The 19,001-nt window shown below is 33.3% G+C and overlaps 2 protein-coding genes across 2 annotated transcripts; both read right to left on the bottom strand.

Annotated features, from left to right (window-relative positions):
* Positions 1–722: 722 nt before the first annotated feature.
* On the bottom strand, positions 723–4,325 carry LOC112796242 (cell division control protein 2 homolog). The gene is made up of 8 exons (XM_025838609.3): positions 4,097–4,325; positions 3,827–4,011; positions 2,756–2,876; positions 2,394–2,567; positions 1,807–1,970; positions 1,427–1,514; positions 1,287–1,340; positions 723–1,070 (listed from the first exon to the last, which is right to left on the bottom strand). Exons 1-8 carry the CDS (start codon positions 4,103–4,105, stop codon positions 981–983), a joined length of 885 nt encoding a protein of 294 aa, XP_025694394.1. The 5' UTR covers positions 4,106–4,325; the 3' UTR covers positions 723–980.
* Positions 4,326–10,560: 6,235 nt separating this feature from the next.
* LOC140184037 (uncharacterized) lies at positions 10,561–13,155 on the bottom strand. Its single transcript, XM_072234320.1, has 4 exons — positions 12,753–13,155; positions 12,287–12,612; positions 11,482–12,202; positions 10,561–11,384 (listed from the first exon to the last, which is right to left on the bottom strand). Exons 1-4 carry the CDS (start codon positions 13,153–13,155, stop codon positions 10,561–10,563), a joined length of 2,274 nt encoding a protein of 757 aa, XP_072090421.1.
* Between the last annotated feature and the right edge of the window lie 5,846 nt (positions 13,156–19,001).

Here is a 19,001-nt window from a genome sequence, read left to right as displayed (position 1 = left end):
CATTCCTTCTTGAGGAGGGAAAGTGATCCCTGGACGACGAAGCGGTGATGCAACGATAAAACGAAGGAGAGGGGACGGCAGAGCTTCTTCCGATTTCCTTTGCGACGGTGAAGAGGTAGCTGTGGAATGTTGCCTAACGGCACGGCGTTAGGTGTCGCGACGGCTGCGCCAATTAGAAAAAAGTGTGAACATTGTGATTGTGAAAATAGAAGAAGGGGAAGAGTTTTTGTGTGTGAGATTACGGGAGTGAGAGTGGAAGTAGAAGAGAAAGAAAAAAATTTTCACAATTTTTTATTAAGATTTATTTAATCAACTTTTAATTATTCAAATTTAAATTTTCAAAAAATTTAAAATTAATTATTAAATAAAATTATTTAAAAAATTATTAATTATTAAATAAAATTATTTAAAAAGTTAGCTGATTTATCTTGGTTCCTATACTTTTTCTAAAGCATAACACCAAGTTTATAGTTAAAGATTAACGAGGTGTATAAATTTTTTCTACGTGGAGGATAATGAAACTTCTCGTTCATTTTTGTAGTTGACACATAAGTCCCTAACCATAGAAAATCTTCCCACACTGTATGTCCAAATTTTCCATGGGACTTGATTTATTTTGGATTGGGATCCATATATCCACAACAAAAATGGACATGGCCTTATTTGTCATTTCCTCCCTTAATTACTTTGGGACACAAATTGCATTGCACGAATACAGCAACTTCTATGAGGTTAAAGATATTTAGAAACAGCAACTTTACATCAAGCAAAATTAAATTTTGCCTGCCGAATTTTGTCTAGACTTGGGCAAAAAAACAAAAATGAAGCAATATGGATCACGCATAAGTTGATTCTAATATTTGCAAGGACAAAGAAAGACCCAGTCCGAAGTCATTGACGGAAAGCACGCATTTCTCGCAGCGTCAAAACCCATAAATTCTACACATATAAACACCTTTTTCCATCATTAAGATATGGAATCATGGTACAAACTTAATGTCCTTGAAGTATTCATGCTCTACAGCATTCCTGGCGGTGATTCTTTTGCTGGGATCCAAGCAAAGCATACTCTGCACCACATTAGAATCAATAAAAGGAATTAACATGATTCATGGTAGGATAATTAGGATTGAGATCCAAGAAGAAAGTGAATTCAAATGTCATAGGATCATTGTTTATATTATTGTTCCAAAATAAATTTCTCTTAATTCTCTAATATACAACTTTATTTCCTTAGAGGAGTTCAGGCAGGAGAGAATGAACAGTATATCACATGCTACACTTACAGAAAGGAGGTCAAGACCAGCGGGGTCAAGATTTGGAACCACATTAGCTAGCTCCTGCAAATTACAGGATAAGGTTACATTCTTAGTGCGATGGAGAACCAAACACTTCATCCACGTTAGAGATAGAATTATTTAATTACCTTAGGTGGCCACTTGGGAAAGGTTGATTTAAAATCAGGCAATGAAGTTACTCCAGGCCATGTATCTTCATTTGGGGTGCCCATGATTCTTCATACAATGAATAAATAGTAAATATATAAACATATAACATGTAGCTTTGCTTATTTAATTGTTACATGCATGGAAACCCAAACTTTTGCACTAAAAGTAAACTATTCTGGAAAGTCCAAACAAACATATCATAACTTAATTTCTCATATGAAATTTATGAAATATCCATATTTTCTATCCTTGAATGACAATTGACATGATTGATATAGGGGCATTGTCATGTGGCCAATCATGGATATTAATATAGTTTTCAGGAAAAACGTACAACTTGAGAAAAAAAGATAGTCACCTGAATATTTTAAACAATTCATCAATCTCGGAATCTCCAGGGAATAGAGGTCGCCGGTTTACCATCTCTGCAAATATACATCCCACTGACCAAACATCAACTGGGGTAGAGTAATGACGAGATCCAAGCAATATTTCTGGAGCTCTGTACCACAGTGTCACCACCTACAAGCAATCACCAATGACTATGATGTGAAAAAGCTAGTGACTGAAACCAACTAATTCCCGCTAGGTGATATAAAGTACATGGGTCCAACTATGTGCTCGATCAGTACCGTATATCATATATGGAGCACACACAAATTTGAAAATAAATAAATAAATAAATAAATATGAAGAAAGAAATAACGCTGATTAGTTTTACAATCCGGAGCATAAATAATCAATGAAGAAATCTAGTCACCAAATTGTGCTGCTTTAGCATTTAAGGAGAATAAGATTCTCAATTATCTCCACCATGTCAGATGCAACTATAGAAGCAGCACAAGTACACCGAACATATTCATTCCCGTTTCCCAGAGGCCATATATTTCAAATTTTAATTATCTGCATGGATGGCTAGAAGCAAATGTAAGATTGGATACGAACCTCATGTGTAAATGTTCTGACAGGAATGCCAAATGCCCTAGCCAATCCAAAATCTGCAAGCTTTAGTGAATTAGTGCGGCGATCTATCAACAAATTCTGTGGTTTCAAGTCTCGGTGAAGAACTCTATGTGAATGACAGTAAGCAATGCCACAGAGAATTTGATAAAGGAACATCTGCAGAAGGGATCATTAAATAATTCAAATTTCAAATTATCTGATACTTTCCCCCAAATATGGTATACCTCATTATGAATCCATCACAAAATAGATTTTATTTTAACAATGCATTTACGCCTTTAATGTGAATATTCTTGGGATAAGATAAGCCAGCAACAATAAGAAGGGATCCATAAGTAACTCACTTTTACTTGCCGTGGATCTTTAACAAACTCAGGAGATGAATCCATATGCTTCTTTAGATCTAAGTCCAGATACTCAAAAACCAAATACAATCGCTTCTCACTGTGCACCACATCCTGCAACCTATCATCCACACAGCCACCAAGCATAAGTTAGTAAAGAAGATTAAAGGGGAAGAATAGGATTTAGAACACCAGAACAGGGAAGAAATGGTTGAAGAGGAAGAATAAGATTTAGAACAACAAATTTTAAGGAACCGAAATACAGGTGAAATTTTAGATTCAACAGGTTCACGTTCTCCTGAGTTATCAAACCTATATTTCAATTGCATAAACAGTATGATAATTACCCCAGAAGTCGCTTGTGAAACTGTTATAAAAGCAAGACTTGAAAATGCAAACCTTCACATAACTCTTCATGCACCCTACACTTACCTCTACAACATGAACAGTTCACAGCTGTACAGTCTAACAAATGATATATTCAGGCAACATTATTATACCAGTTGACCATTTACCGAGGATAACCATCAACAAAATAAAACATGGTACCGAACGCAGGTTGCATGTATCCAACACCATTTTGTGAGACAATGACTGGTTGTTGGAGTAAAACAACAAACACAGTTCATCAGAAGATGTAGTCATAATCACAAACAATATATCGCATGATAATGATAGCACTATCCAGATTCATAATTTCAGTGACCAAATAAAAAACACAGACTATCAACTACAGTCAACAAGTCTCACATTGAAGGAAACATCATTTCAGGTTCTGTGATTAACCATGATTGAACTACTAAACATAGACACCCCAACATATATATGATTTCATTACTATTTACAAAGTACAAACCACACACCATAGTCAAAACTCCAAACGAAAGAAACCTCAATTTCACCAAAAACACCACACAATGAACACCAGAAACCCTCCAATTTTCCACGTCACATGAATTTCACCAATTGAAACCACAAACACAAATTGCTAAGAAGCAGCATTCATCAGAGATACACGCATTCAAATAATAATAGCAAGAAGAAGTGAGATTAGGATGAAGAAAAGAATACCTAACAATATTCCTGTGCTGCATTTCCTTGAGGAGAGAAATCTCGCGAATTGCAGTGCTAGGAACGCCTTCATCCTCCTGCTCAAGGCGAATCTTCTTGAGAGCGATGGTCTCGTTGGTAACGCGGTCGCGAGCCTTGTAAACGACGCCGTAGGTTCCTTCCCCAATCTTCTCAACCTTCTCGTACTGCAATGAATGAAGCAAGCAAAAAGCGATGAATCGGAATTTGAGGAAAAGGAGAGAATCGGTGAATGAAGTGAGAGAAACAAACCTGGTCCATGGAAGCGAAGAATGGAAGGATCTGAGAAGTGTTGAAGGAGCGGCGCTGCTGTTGCTAACTGCACTCACACACTCACACTCACACTCACACTCTATATCTCAGCTGTGGAACACACACACACTCTCTCTTGCGTAATGCGTCTGTCTCCGTCTCCTCACTTCTTACGCTGTTCTTTAACCCTTTTCCTCTATTTATTCTCTCTTAAAATCCTATTCGCAACAAGTAAAATTATTTCAACTTAAATTCCTATAAATTATAAAATTCATCCAAACAAGAGTAAAATACCAATTCGATCCATGTCCATTTGTCTAAATAACAATGTAATTTTTGACCCAAAACACAATTCACTTCGGCTTCTAATTCTGTTTGTCAAACACGGTCTTTCTGTCACTTTTTTCGTTAAGAAGTAATAAAATTTGTTAATATATTAATATGTCTCATTAAACTGCTAAAGTGAAAAATTAAAGTGTTGAGATGGATGTTAAATACATATATTGCTAGTTAAAAAGAATAAAAATGTTAAGATGAATGTTAAATACCTACATAGCTTGTTAAAAAGAATAAAAATTTATCTGTTCTGTTTCATATGAATACTAAGAATTTTTTTTTGTCTATAATTATAAATAACATACAATTCCTATATAAATAACGACAGGATTATAAACACAATTTTAAAAGATATTATGATGAACATACTTATTATTAGATCCGTAATAATTACTGTAAAATTAATATTCTAACTTTTTTTCCTATTCCTTGAATCTGTATAAATTATTGTTTAAATATGATCAATTAAACATCTAAATATTTTATTTATAGATAATTAAATCCTTCGTTAAAATATAATGTGACACTTAAACTTCCCAACATTTTCATATATAAAACAAATTTACCCTAGAGTAATTTTAACTGTGTGGTGTTGATAGAATCCACTGATTCAATATTTCTTTATTAATTTTTCTTTTCTTTTTGATTATGTGCTTTCAATTAAGATTTTTAGGGGAGTTAGAACAAGTCTTGTAGTAATCACTCTTATTACCTAGATTATTTTTTATTAGTTTAGTATTAATGATAATTAATTACAATAAAAGTACATAAGATTTTTCACTTTTCTGTTTTTCATTCATTAAAATGAGAAGAATCAATTTTTTTTCTTCTCTCTAACTTTCACTCTTCATCTCTCTTCTCTGATTCGTCAAATCATTAACATCACAATTTAAATAGTTTAGGACATAAAAAATTTTTCGGCTCTTTTAGCCACATTTGTTACAAGTAATTTCATTTGTGTTCCTGGTCTTGTTAGAATGCATCTCTCCTTCAACCGTTTTTTCCTTGACTCCATTATCAATAACCTCTGTCAGATCTACAAGATGACTAAAATACGTATAAAATTCATTCCATCTCTTCCACTTTACGCTCTCTATTACTGTTTATGGAGACTTAGGGTTCCAAACATAAAACAAAGAGAGGAAGAGAAACAACAAGAATCAACTACGTTCTTTAGGACAGTAAAAAATAATAATGTTAGTGCTCACATAAAACAGTAATGATAGGCCTCTGTCTGTGAGCATCTAACATCTACCTCACCGCCTTAACCTTTTACTTTAGTAGCTTAGTGAGACAAATCAGCAAATTTTGTTATTCTTTAACGGCAAAAAGTGATAGAAAGGTTGCATTGATTGGCAGACGGAACACAAGATCAGAAATTCAAGTGAATCATTTTTTGGGTCAACGTTGTCATTCGGACAAATAGATAGAGACAGGATTGGTATTTTACTATAATACAAGATATAGGATGAGTTTTTTCAATATTGGAAGGGTGGATGAGTTGTGCAGAGATATGGCATATGGTGGTGTTAGACAATGGTGTGGGGCAGCTTTTTCTGATCCATGGCAGGGGGAGTCGGACCGAGCGATTGGCTTGCGCGGGAGTAAAAGTTGAAATTGTAGATGGGAATCGTAGGGTCCGATTCCTTAAGGGTGCAATGTTAAGTTTAGTTATTTTGTGTATGAAAGTGGAATCGCAGGGTACGTTTGGGGTTTTTTTTTATTTTTTTTTTCATGGACTCGTTGGGTCCGTTTGGTGGGAGAATATGTAGATATAGAAAAGAATGAGAAAGAAAATATTAACGAAAAAGGGTGACTACTAACCGCTTTTTAATTTTGATATTGGGGAGTGTTTGGTGTTATGCGTGTATATGGGGTGAGTAGGTGATTAACTAGGGTGTGGTGTCAGGAAGGATTGTATAAAAGGAATCGGACCCAGCGTTTCCCCCCCCCCCACCAATCGGACCCAGCGATTCCCCGCCCCCACACCAATCGGACCCAGCGTTTCCCCAACACCGATCGGACCCACCGTTTGGAGCAATCGGACCGTCCGATTGCGCCACCTTCCACGTGTCGGACACGAGCTCCTCCCCAGAACGGTGCCCCAGCAGCCAGCATACCCCCCTTTCCCCCACTCCCTCAGTCCGAAACATCCTTTTCAAACGTGAAACCCCATTTCTTCATCTCTGAGTTCATCCTCCTCCTCCCTTCTTCTTCAAAAACTTTGCATGCAATAGAATCTGTGGAAATGGCTAAAAGACACAAAGCTAGAGATGTTGATCGTCCTGAACTTCACATTGTAAATTATTTGTCTAATCCTGATTATGTAAGTTAAATTTTTTAATTTTTTGCAAATTTCTGTATTTTAATTAAATTTTGTAGAAATTTTTTTTGTATTTTATGGTTAAATGTTGCAGTTAGGTAGATAGATATGTAAATGTTGATTGTTACAGATTTTGTAAGAATTTTTTGAGAGTAGTATTAGAAATTTTAATTAATTAATAAAATCTGATGATTAATTTTAAAATTATAATGTTAGCAATTTTTTTAATTTTTTGTTATTATGTTTAGATATTGTTAGTTAATTGGAAAATATGTTAAAAAAAATTTTGTTAGACGGTTATTTTGATTAATGAATAAATTTTGATGATTAAACTTATAAATTATGATTGTAAATTGTTTGTTATTATGTATAGATGTTGTTAGTTAGTTGGAGGAAATGTAAGATATTATTTTTCGAATAGATTTAGAAATTATAATTTAGTAAGTTAGTTTTTTTATGATTCATGTTATAAATTATAAGTTTAGGAATTATTTCCACACATTTTTGTTGGAAATTATATATTTAGGATTTATTATAATTTTTTGTTGGAGAATATGTTAGAAATCTTTTTGTAATACGAGTAGATATTGTAGTTTACTAATTAACTTTTGTGATCAATGTTGGAAATTATAATTCTGATTTTGTAATAGATTTAGAATTTAGAATTTAGAATTACTTAATTTACTTTTGTTATTAATTTACTTTTGTTATTAATTTAAGAATTTATAATCCGGAACTGCATCATTAATAACGAAATTTTTTAATATTAATTGCAAGGCCAATTTACTTAATACATAGTTCATTTGGGAAGAAAGGTCAATTATAAGAATTCAATTATAAATAAACTAAGAATACTAAAGTAACCTTAATTTTGTATGTTGTTAGTTAGACAATGTTATTCATATGTTGTTTGTAAATAGCTGAGAAGTTATAATTAATTAATAAATTATTATGATTAATTTTAGGAAATTATAATTATAGAAATTATGATAATCTTTTGAAATTATGTTTACATGCTGTAGTTTGATAATTTGTTAGTTATTTTTTTGTAATTGGGCTAGAAATTATGATTAATTGATGAAATAGTATGATTAATTTAAGTTGTAAATTAGTAATCATTCATGATTTGACTAGGAACATGTTATGTTTTTTCAGAGTTCACGGATGATGACGTGTGACCACCCACTGCCTCCTGATCGGTACCATCCAAGTGTAGAGGATCATTTACGGGTTACTGGGTTTTATCATGCCTCTCAGATTGGAGTACTTCAAGGCCAGAAAGCATTGATAAATGCTTTAGTTGCGTGGTGACAATCGGTATAGATATCTTAGTCTCGCCCACTTTAGGAAGGCGTTAGATGAGGTTCAGGAAGGGCAGGTGTGTTTTTATTAGAAAATATTTGTCTCCAACTGAGGTTGACTGTTATTTGGCTTGTAATCACGTATGTCTTATGCTGTGTGCAGTTCGTGTGGGTTGCTTATGGTGTGGATCGCATTGATCCGGGCATAATCCCAGAAGACATCTTCCTGCACGCAGTAGTCTGGAGCGCTATGGTTCCGTTGATTTCATTCGAATCTATTGAGTGGCATGCAACGGATAGAATTAGAAGACAATTTGGTTTGGTTCAGGGAGTTCCATCTGAGGAAACAAATCTGGGAAGGGCACATGGAGAAACACTTGCTGGTCCTAAGAATCTTGACTGGGCCACAGCCCCGTCCCATTCATGTTGGATTATGCGCTGGACAAACAGGTATAATTACATTCTGCGTGAGTATGTGGAACCTTCACAGCATCCGTTGGATGTTTACATGGACTGGTATCGTGCACGGTATGGCAACCATTTGAAATTGTCAAATGTTGTGGTTCAAGAGAACGATGAAGGTGAACAAGTAATGGATGATGAGGGTAACCCAGCTATAAATGATGAGGGTAGCCCAGTAATGGAAGATGAGGGTAGCCCAGTTATTCATGTAGCCAATGAAGAACCGGGGGCACATTCACATCCACATCCACCTCCACCTCCAGCTTCCCAAGAACAATTTCAGGCCTCGGTACCATATGTTGTTCAGACACAATATACCCCGTCATACCCAATAGATCAACAATATTGGAGTACTCCACAATGGGATGCTGGAGAGGGTGCTTCTTTTAGCCAGTTGCTTGGCTTCATGGCTGCGGATGCAGGGCAGTCACAATTTGGCCATCAACCTGAATTTATGCCCGGGAGGTATTCTTTGGACGCGAGGATTCCATGCCACACTGCCTCAGTTGCTTCTGGAGGTTTGGAAACTGGAGATTCCAGTAGAAGTGAAGGCGGTCGGGGGATATTTAGTAGCCGGAACCTACGGCGTGTATCAATGGGTCAGATTGAAGAAAATGCCGGGACAGGTGAGCATGAAACGGATCAGTATCTCGTGGAGGAACCGGATGATGAGGATCAAGAGGAGAGCGACGATGAGGAGATGGATGAGGATGAAGAATCCCGCAACAATGCCCCTGATGATGGGGATGATGCAGGTCCGACTTGATTTCACTATCCATTGATTATGTTGCACTCGTCTTAGGACTTGTGTCTTTATGATTATGTTTTGAACTTGTTGGTTTTTTTCTTTTTTTGCCTTTTTATCCCGTGTTTGCATCATTTTGGATAGTCTGTTTCATTAAATTATGTACAGGTGAGACAGGTAAACATTACAATCTCAGGGTGGACCCGCCACGTCGGAGCGCTAATCGATACACCCCGTCCATATTCAAGAAGGCCAAGAAGAAATGCAAGAACATCCTCGAGAACATAAAGTGGGCAACAAGAAAGTAGTTGTGTTTGTATCATAAGTTGTGTTTGTATCATAATTTGAACTTAATGTTGTGTATCTATGTTGAATACTTGTATTTTGAACTTAATGTTCTGTATCTATGTTGAATACTTGTATTTTGAACTTAATGTTGTGTATCTATGTTGAGTACTTGTATTTTGAACTTAATGTTGTGTATCTATGTTGAGTACTTGTATTTTGAACTTAATATTGTGTATCTATGTTGAATACTTGTATTTTGAACTTAATATTTTTATATTAAAATAAGTAATTTTTTTTAATTTTAATAATTTATTAATTAGTTTATATCTATTATACTATTATATACTACAAGTATTTATTGAAAAATAATATTAATAGATATTATATAATTATGAAAAAAATAATAAGTGAGTTTATAATTACTGTTAAATAAAAATATAATTACTTTAAAAATGAGTGAACTTATAATTAAAATAAAAGTAATTTATTTACTAAATAATATTAATATATATTTTAATTTGCATAAATATTAGTAACAGATAAGCTAGCCTGGTGGAAGCAGCTCCCTTTTATATCCTGGAGGGGTGGGGGTTCGAACCTCAGCTGATCCATTTTGAGGAAATTTTAAATTGTTTCGGTTCGGTCGAACCGGTAACTATCGAATTTGACCGGTTCCTACCGGTTTCTTGCGGGTTTGACCGGTTTGTACCGGTTCTCAACTTTGTTAAATATCTATAAATTAATATTTTTGTTTTATTTTTGTTATTGATAAATTATATGATATCTATTAATATTAATATTTTTTAACATATATTTAAATAGTGTAATAGATACTAATTAATTAATGAATTAGAAAATAAGTTAATTTGATATCTACGGTCATAAAGAAGTCTCAGGTGTCATAAAGAAGTTTCATGAAAGAACAATGTCCCGATAAACATAAACAAACGGATAAAAATAAACAAGCAAATGCCATAAAGTACTACAATGAAACATGATAGGCATAAATCTACTGTCCTGGGTTGCTGGGACCTACACCAGCTGACCGACGGCATCTACTTCGGCTGTGTCCCTCGGCTCCACATTGCCGACAACGCCTAGGAGCACGTAACATTCGTGTGTCCATTTCGTTCAAGAAACGTGTCATCCTCGGGCGACCTTTCGTCACCCGTCTCATGTTCGGATTCGGGACAAATCGAGGGCCGCTGTACACAGGCCACATAGTGGGATTGCCCAGTGGCCGAAACCTAGCTCGGTAAACCCTCCGAACTTGGTCCATCTTGTAAACTTCGTGGACATACACTCGCCAATCCAGTCGCTGATTCGCACAACATGCAAAAACATGTCGACAGGGAATCCGATCCACCTGAAACTCACCACAGTCACATCGTTGTTGACGGAGATCGACGGCATACTCAGTTCCAGCTGGCATCTCACGAACCTCGAAGACCTCATTCATCCTATCGAAGCAATTAACCTGGATGTTAGAACTTGCAAGTTGATTGGCATTCAATTTCGACGTGACAACCTCAGAAAAAACATGTCCAGCTGTTATCCGCGACTCCGCCTCGGCTCTTTTTCTAGTGAACAACTCGTTAAGCCTGTAGAATGTGGCTTTGACAAGTGCAGTTATAGGAAGATTGCGTGCCCCCTTCAACACTGAGTTGATGCATTCCACTAGGTTTGTCGTCATGTGACCCCAGCGGTAGCCACCGTCATACGCCAACGCGTACTGTTCGCGTGGGATTCGGTTAAGCCAGTTCGTATATGCCTCGCCCCGTTCACGTAAACGCTGGTAGCGCTGTTCGTACTCGCGCACCGTCCTCGAATAACCTGGACAACAATCAAAGCCACACAAGAGAAGAATTCATGAGAAACGCTGCTGGAAGGTAACTCGGTTAATAACGAAATTCAAATTATTAACATTTACCTATATTGACCACAAGTTTTTGCAGGTACGGTGCCTTGAACTTTCTCAAGAAGTTCGACTCTATATGCCTGATGCAAAACATGTGGAATGCTCTTGGGGGCGACCAAGCTCCGTTGCTCCGGGCAATAGCTGTATTGATGGATTCGTGCCTGTCAGAAATCAGTCCCACACCATCCCGAGTCACAACATGTTGTCGCAGGTTACTAAGGAAAAAGTGCCATGCATCAGAAGTCTCCCCCTCCACAATTGCAAACGCAATAGGGACGATATTATTGTTACCATCCTGTGAAACGGCGACCAACAAACAACCCTTAAACTTTCCGTACAAGTGAGTCCCATCAACCTGGACAACTGGCTTGCAGTGTCTGAACGCTCTAATGCAGGGGTAATAACTCCAGAAGACTCTATGCAATACCCGGATATCAGTTACTTCCTCATCACCTTGATATGCAGACATAGTCTCGAAATGGACGATTGCTGATGGCTCCTTGTTACACATGGCCTGAAACCATATAGGCAAAGCTTCATATGATGCTTCCCAACCGCCAAATATTTTTTCCACTGCTTTTTGTTTCGCCAACCATGCCTTCCGATAGCTGACGGTGTAATTGAACTTCGACTGCACTTCCGCAATAACTGATTTCACCTTTATCGACGGGTCAGCCTCAACCAACGGCTTTATTGCTTCCGCAATTGTGTTCGAATCCAGCTTCGAATGATCCTGAGAAATAGTGGCTCTAGTACAAGTGTGAGAACCGTTGTACCTCCTTATAACCCAACAATACTTTCTGCTGATCATGCTAACCCTGATAAGCCAATCACACCCTGATCCATACTGTGTACACTTCGCATAGAAGGTCAACGGCTCCGACTCATACACACGGTAGTCTACGCCTCTTCGGATGGTATAATCTTTCACCGCCATCATAACAGCTTCCCTAGAACTGACTTCCATTCCGATTGCAAATTCACCATCTGCGACCATAGGAATTTCTACCACAACGACAGCCAAATCAAAATAATTTAAGGCAAATACATTTAATAACTTAAAGACTACGTCAATGCTCCCTATATCCCCATCAATATAAATATTATTCCTATCTATCATGTTGTCATCCCACTTGTAACATCCTACAAACATAAACACATAAAAAACTTTGGACGAATGCACACAAATTAATTTTCACGTGACTTATATTCTTATTTACATCTATCAACATAGATTATTTCCCAAAGTCTACTACTTTCTATATTTATATGTTAATACGTACCGGCACTCATATATTCCGGAAACTCCGGCGCATGCATGGCTTCCAAGTCCAGAACCCGCATGAAGGACAGCTCCTCAAAGGGATCTTCGTTTGCAAGTGCATGTGCAACGTCTCCCACATTTGGAGCCACCACCCCGTCACCTTGATCTTCTTCTCCTTCTGGAGCAACAGCTTCGTAATTGCTTTCAAACTCTTCCTCACTGTCACTATCATATTCTTCCTCTTCAATATTTCGGTCCACTTCAGATTGTTCGAATTCGACGTACAACTCTATCACCGATATCTGACCGCGACTTTTAAAATACATTGAAAACATCTCCTGCATACTCGCTTCGTCGGTTACATACTTGGTTTGATACTGCACGAAACCACCAAATACCGGTATGGGATATCTATATACCATACATGATATTTTTTTGGATATCTGAAAACCTATCTTCTCACAAATCACACCTTTTAGCTCCTCAAATGAGATTGTGAACGGAATAACAATATCTAACGGCTTCTCACAACTAAATCTCACTCCTTCAGGTGTTTGTAATAGAATCTGACCAAAATAATATACTCTAACTGTAACTCTATCAACCATTTTTCATACTCTCATACATAAATATCTAGTGAACTCTCATTTACTCTTGGAGTTCAAATGAAATAACAGAGACGCAATGAGAAGTAGAAGAGAAACAGGGGGAGGAAGAAGGGAAGAAGACGCTGAACAACAAAGAGGAATCAGATATGAGGAGTGCATCCGAGTTTCCAAAACACACACACATATATATATATATACAAATCGGACCCGCCGAATCCTACTAAAAAAATTTAATTTTTTTTTGTTCAGCAAAACGGACCCAGCGACTCCATAGAAAAAAAAAATTTTTCCCCACAAAACGGACCCAACGACTCCATGAAAAAAAAAAAAAATTCACCTCTCCCACCAAACGGACCCAACGACTCCATGAAAAAAAAAAATTTCACCTCTCCCACCAAACGGACCCAACGAGTCCATGAAAAAAAAAATAAAAAAACCCCAAACGTACCCTGCGATTCCACTTTCATACACAAAATAACTAAACTTAACATTGCACCCTTAAGGAATCGGACCCTACGATTCCCATCTACAATTTCAACTTTTACTCCCGCGCAAGCCAATCGCTCGGTCCGACTCCCCTCCTGCCATGGATCAGAAAAAGCTGCCCCACACCATTGTCTAACACCACCATATGCCATATCTCTGCACAACTCATCCACCCGTCCAATATTGAAAAAACTCATCCCAAGATATACATTAAAAATAAATTAAATTACATATATATAGTGTTGATTTTATAATATTTTTAAAAAGTTATATGGGTTTAATTGTCTCAAGTTAAAATTTTACTTGTATATATAAGGGTTAAGTACTTTTTCGTCTCTAAGATATGAGGCCAAAATCAAAATTATCCCGACTTTTTTTTGTTATTAAAATCATCTTCAATATTACAAAACGTTATAAAATCGTCCTTTTGTCCATAAACAATATTTTTTGGACAATTTTTCCGTTAAAAAAAAGGAAAAACGCTCCCTCACCCACTATTCCCAACCCTTTTTTTTCACGAAAAACCATTTTTTTGTGTGCAACAATTCAACAATAACAGCAATCACAATAAATCTATAGAAATTTTAAATTAAGGTGATTTTTCAACAGTCACCCCCAAAACTTCATTATTTTAAAATAATCAAGCTTCAATAGAGTGAATTGAAGAAATCTTTAGAAACAAAAAATACCACACCTCAACTCGAGAACAAAATTGAAAGTCATCAAACATTAGAGAGAAAATTGATTATCAAGAACATAGACTTAGTGTAAGCCTTGTACCAAGAGAACTCAATCCTAGCCTTCATCAAATGATTCAAATTCAAATCAAACTTTCCTGGGTACAAACGGGTCCTCCACATGGCACCCAGCGAAAAGCATCACTATATACTCATGGCACCCAAACAAAATCCTATTCCTAAAGTGCAGCACCTTCAGTGAAGGGAGGGACAGAGCGAAGGGAGCCCGAGCTTAAGTGTCGCATGTTTTCCAGGCCTTTTTGCCAGCGATACCCCAACGAACGGAGTTTTTAGCACCTCGTTACCCTATAGAAGGCCGCCCTCTTCTTTGCCGTCGCCTCCCTCTTCTTCCTTTCCTTTTTTTTTCTTCCTCTTTTGTTCCTTTTTTCGTTTTAATTTGTCTGTTTTAGGTGTAGTGAAAAGGGGTGGGGGTAATGGATGGGTGGGACTGGAATAATTAGTAATAATAGAAAAAAGGTATTTGTATCATTTAAAAAATTATTATGTTCAAAAGGATAATTTTATAAAGTTTTGTAACGTTGAGAATAATTTTAGTAACAAAAAAATGTCGGAAACGATTTTGATTTTAGTCTCAAACTTTAAGGACGAAAATAGTACTTAATTCTATATATAATAACTCATTTTGACAATAACAAATTTTTAAATAAAATTCAACATATTAATCTTTAGTACATGAAATTTAGAAGAAAAAACAAATAAGAAAAAAAAGTATGACAATAAAATAAGTTATAAATATAATGTGTCTTGATTCAAACCATTTAGATTAATAATATGGTTAACCTTCAAATAGTCTTTTAAAGATTAATTACGCGTGAATTTAAGTTTCGAAAGATCAAACGTATTAAATTAATTTGTAAAATATACAAACGTAAATTACATTGGTTTTTTGTTTTCCTACCAATTAGACGACGATACACAATATAACTATTTTGTGACATGTCATTTTTTAATTAGCAAATAATTAATTTAATAAATAGTTATATCTTTAATTTTTTTTAATTTATTTAATTTTTGTATAATTTTTTTATTTATTTTATACTATGTCAAAAATTAAACTCTGGATTTTTTAGACATAAAATTATAATACTATGTTATATTATTAATTTTTTTAAGAATTTAACCAGATAAAAAAAAGAATAAGACAACATAAATAATTATATTTTTAATATTATTACAAAAATTAATTTAAAATTTTTATCCTTCAAAAACTAAACTAATAAAAGTTGGCCGAGATATTATAAAAACTCTTTTAACTATTAATCCAATAATAATAATATAGTTTATAAGCGAAAATTTAGTTTATACAAAAATAAAAATTTATGTATAATTATTTTTATATAAAATTATTAATAAAAATTATTAATTAATAATTTAATCAAATATATTAAGGGCTTGTTTGGGTGAGCTTCTAAGAAAAGATCTTTTTTCGAGTTATCTTTTTTTAAAAGATCTTATGAAAAAGTAAAAGTAATTTTATGTTTGGGTATCTCATGTAAAAAGCTCTTTTTATTTATCAATTATGTTTGGGTATAACAATATAAAAATACTTTTTTGTTTATTTATTATATGAAAAACATCTTTTTTTTAAGGAAAAAAGATCTTTTAAAAAAAGATGTAAATTACAGCTTCTCAAAAAATATATTTTTCTGATTTTTCTGGTGCTTTTACTTTTACTACTAGAAATTTGCCAAACACACTAAAAAATATAAAAAGATCTTTTTTCAATAAAAAAGATATTTTTTTATTAAAATAATGGCGTCCAAACAAGCACTAAACCATTTAACAATCATCAATTGTGTGTAAAAGAGTATCCGAGGCTCCATCTTATACCAATGTTAATGGCGAGCGATTACTTAATAAGTTATAACCAATCTCAATATTTTTGTTTATTTGATGCTTGGATTCAAGCGTCTGCTAACACCTCAAACGAAAGCAAGCGTGCAAATCACACAAAGAGAAGGAATATATAAATTCATAAACAAAAATCATATAAGGATTTAGATGCTAACCGTTCTTTAGTGAGATATTTTTTCTTTAATATCATCACTTTTATTTTCCTCTTCCTCTTAACATTTCAGTGACTTTTGCTACTCTTCAGAGACCGAACACACTAAAAGTAACTTGATCATATATAATTCAAAAGCAAGTTTCGCCATATGAAAAAGACTCGACTAACTGCAGCAATAAAATGAGCAAAGTGTCTCGGGCATATCCCATTTAAAATTACATTTAAGAGGCTATTTTTTTTTATATTGTAGAATGAGTGGCATAATACGAAATTATTATGTAAAAATAATATAATGCGTCGATATGAGTTGAATTACTGTCAGAATAAATTGTCACTTATAATTTAAAAAAAAAAATAACACAAAATATGACTAACGATTTTAAAAAAAAAAACAAAATTTTATCTTTGCTGAAATCTGAAGACATAGTTTATATTTAGAATCTTTTGACAGGAAGAAATTGTAGTGTCAATTTATTTATGGACAATTTTATTTTTTTTTATTTCAGTCATTGATCATTAATCAAAGAATTCCTATCTTTTCTTTCACACACACTCTCTCACAAAATTGTTAATCACGATCTCATTTAAATTGATATATATTTTTAAAAAATATTTATATATTTTATTATTTATATCATTATTTGCTTGAGACAAATAATAAAAAAATAAAAAATATTATACGATCAAATTATTTTTATAATTAAGTCCAATTAAATATTTTTGTGTTTTTATATATTTTTTTCTATTAGACCAATCAATTTTATTTAAAATAATAAAATTTATATTACATCAATTTAAATTTATTTTTTAATCCATTCTAATTCAAATTATTATAATAAATAAATAAATAATTTATTGATATATAATTTTTAAAATATTTTAAATTTTAAAAAGATATGTGTATTAATAAAAGAAAAAAATGTAAATATTTCAAAAAATATCTAAACAAATAATTACTTTAATTTATTTATTTAAAAATTCTTTTCTCTTATTAACGAAAATTTGTCGGTCTATATTTGTCGAATTATATCAAACAATTGCAATTTTCTTTTTTTTTAATGAATTCTCTCTGGAATTTTAATATTTTAAAATAAATATCAAATTTTAATTTTTAATATAATTAAATAATTTAAAAATAAAATAGTATTTTTGTTTTTAATACTAATATCGAAAATATTATTTTTTCATAATATTAAGAAAAATCTTTAATCCTTTTAAAAAAATTAATTAAAGGGATGTAAGTGATATTTAACTAACATTGTTTAAATCATCAATTCTTTACATAATCCAATAGGTCATTTTATAATTAGCACAAGCTTAAAAAGTTAAAGTCAAACTTTGCAAATTTACAACTTTGTGTATGACATCAATAAAAAATACTAAATTAAAATATATTCACCTAGCCTATCAAAAACCAAATTTAAATTTCTCCACAATAGACAATTCTATAAATCATAGCTTCTATACTGGATTTTTTTCAGAAATAAAATAAAAAATTTTTATATTTCTCAAATACTATTTTTAAACTATAATTTTTTAAATACAATTTTTTTTTATTTAGAACAAGTTGGCCGCACCCCCGATGAACTCTATAAAAATTATAGAGTTCGCCTTACCCCCGACAAACTTTTTTTAAGTTTTTTGAATCCCGCGTTTTTAAACCATTTTAATCATTATCATCATCTCCAAATAATATATAGATCTACAAACAGTATACAGGAGTACACAAAAATACACAAATAATAAGCATGACTTCTTTAAAGATTTTTTAATTATAAATTAAAAAAATAAGTCATATTTAACAATGGCAACCATTATCATCGTCTCCAGAAATACACAGATACACCGGAATAGACCATATTTAATAAAGATTTTTTAAATTATAAATCGTATTTTATTTTGAAAAAATTATTTATATATTTTTAATACCTGTGTATTTTTTTTATTTTATAATTTTTTTGTTATGGGTAATTTGGTCCAAAATTTTAAAATTTAAGTAAAAAAGACGATTTTAAAATTTGATTTTAAACCTTAGGGACGATTTTGTATAAAAAAAAAGTTGAGAACAAAAAAATTTTTAACCTATATTTTAGAGATCAAAATCGTACTTAACCACGATAATATAATATCACATTTTACAAGATCAATTTAAAAAAAATAATAAAAAGACTCATTTTCTTATTATAAGTGATATTTAATTATCTTGGAAATCCAAAAAGAAAGTCAAATAAAATACTTAAGGTATTAATTTAAAAGTATATATATATATATATATATATATATATATATATATATATATATATATATCCAAAGCCTGTTGAATAATTTTTATGGATTCCACCATTTCACCAATTCGAACTAAATAACGAGCTAATGAATCTCTTTCTTTTTGCCATTGAACGTCCCAA

This window comes from Arachis hypogaea, chromosome 4, assembly GCF_003086295.3.
Source record: "Arachis hypogaea cultivar Tifrunner chromosome 4, arahy.Tifrunner.gnm2.J5K5, whole genome shotgun sequence".
NCBI lineage: Eukaryota > Viridiplantae > Streptophyta > Magnoliopsida > Fabales > Fabaceae > Arachis > Arachis hypogaea.
The sequence above is the reverse complement of the archived record's forward strand: the minus strand, read 5'-3'. Positions and strand labels throughout refer to the sequence as shown.

What these genes read in the sequence shown, in the direction of transcription:
- LOC140184037 (XM_072234320.1), bottom strand. Translation starts at nt 13,155, where the DNA reads ATGGTATATAGATATCCCATACCGGTATTTGGTGGTTTCGTGCAGTAT. An exon ending in GGTGTGATTGGCTTATCAGG is followed by an intron (nt 12,203 to 12,286) that starts GTTAGCATGATC and finishes ACTATTTCTCAG; the next exon opens with GATCATTCGAAGCTGGATTC. An exon ending in AAAACTTGTGGTCAATATAG is followed by an intron (nt 11,385 to 11,481) that starts GTAAATGTTAAT and finishes ATTGTTGTCCAG; the next exon opens with GTTATTCGAGGACGGTGCGC.
- LOC112796242 (XM_025838609.3), bottom strand. An exon ending in AAGATCCACGGCAAGTAAAA is followed by an intron (nt 2,568 to 2,755) that starts GTGAGTTACTTA and finishes TCCCTTCTGCAG; the next exon opens with ATGTTCCTTTATCAAATTCT. An exon ending in TTCCCAAGTGGCCACCTAAG is followed by an intron (nt 1,341 to 1,426) that starts GTAATTAAATAA and finishes TGTAATTTGCAG; the next exon opens with GAGCTAGCTAATGTGGTTCC.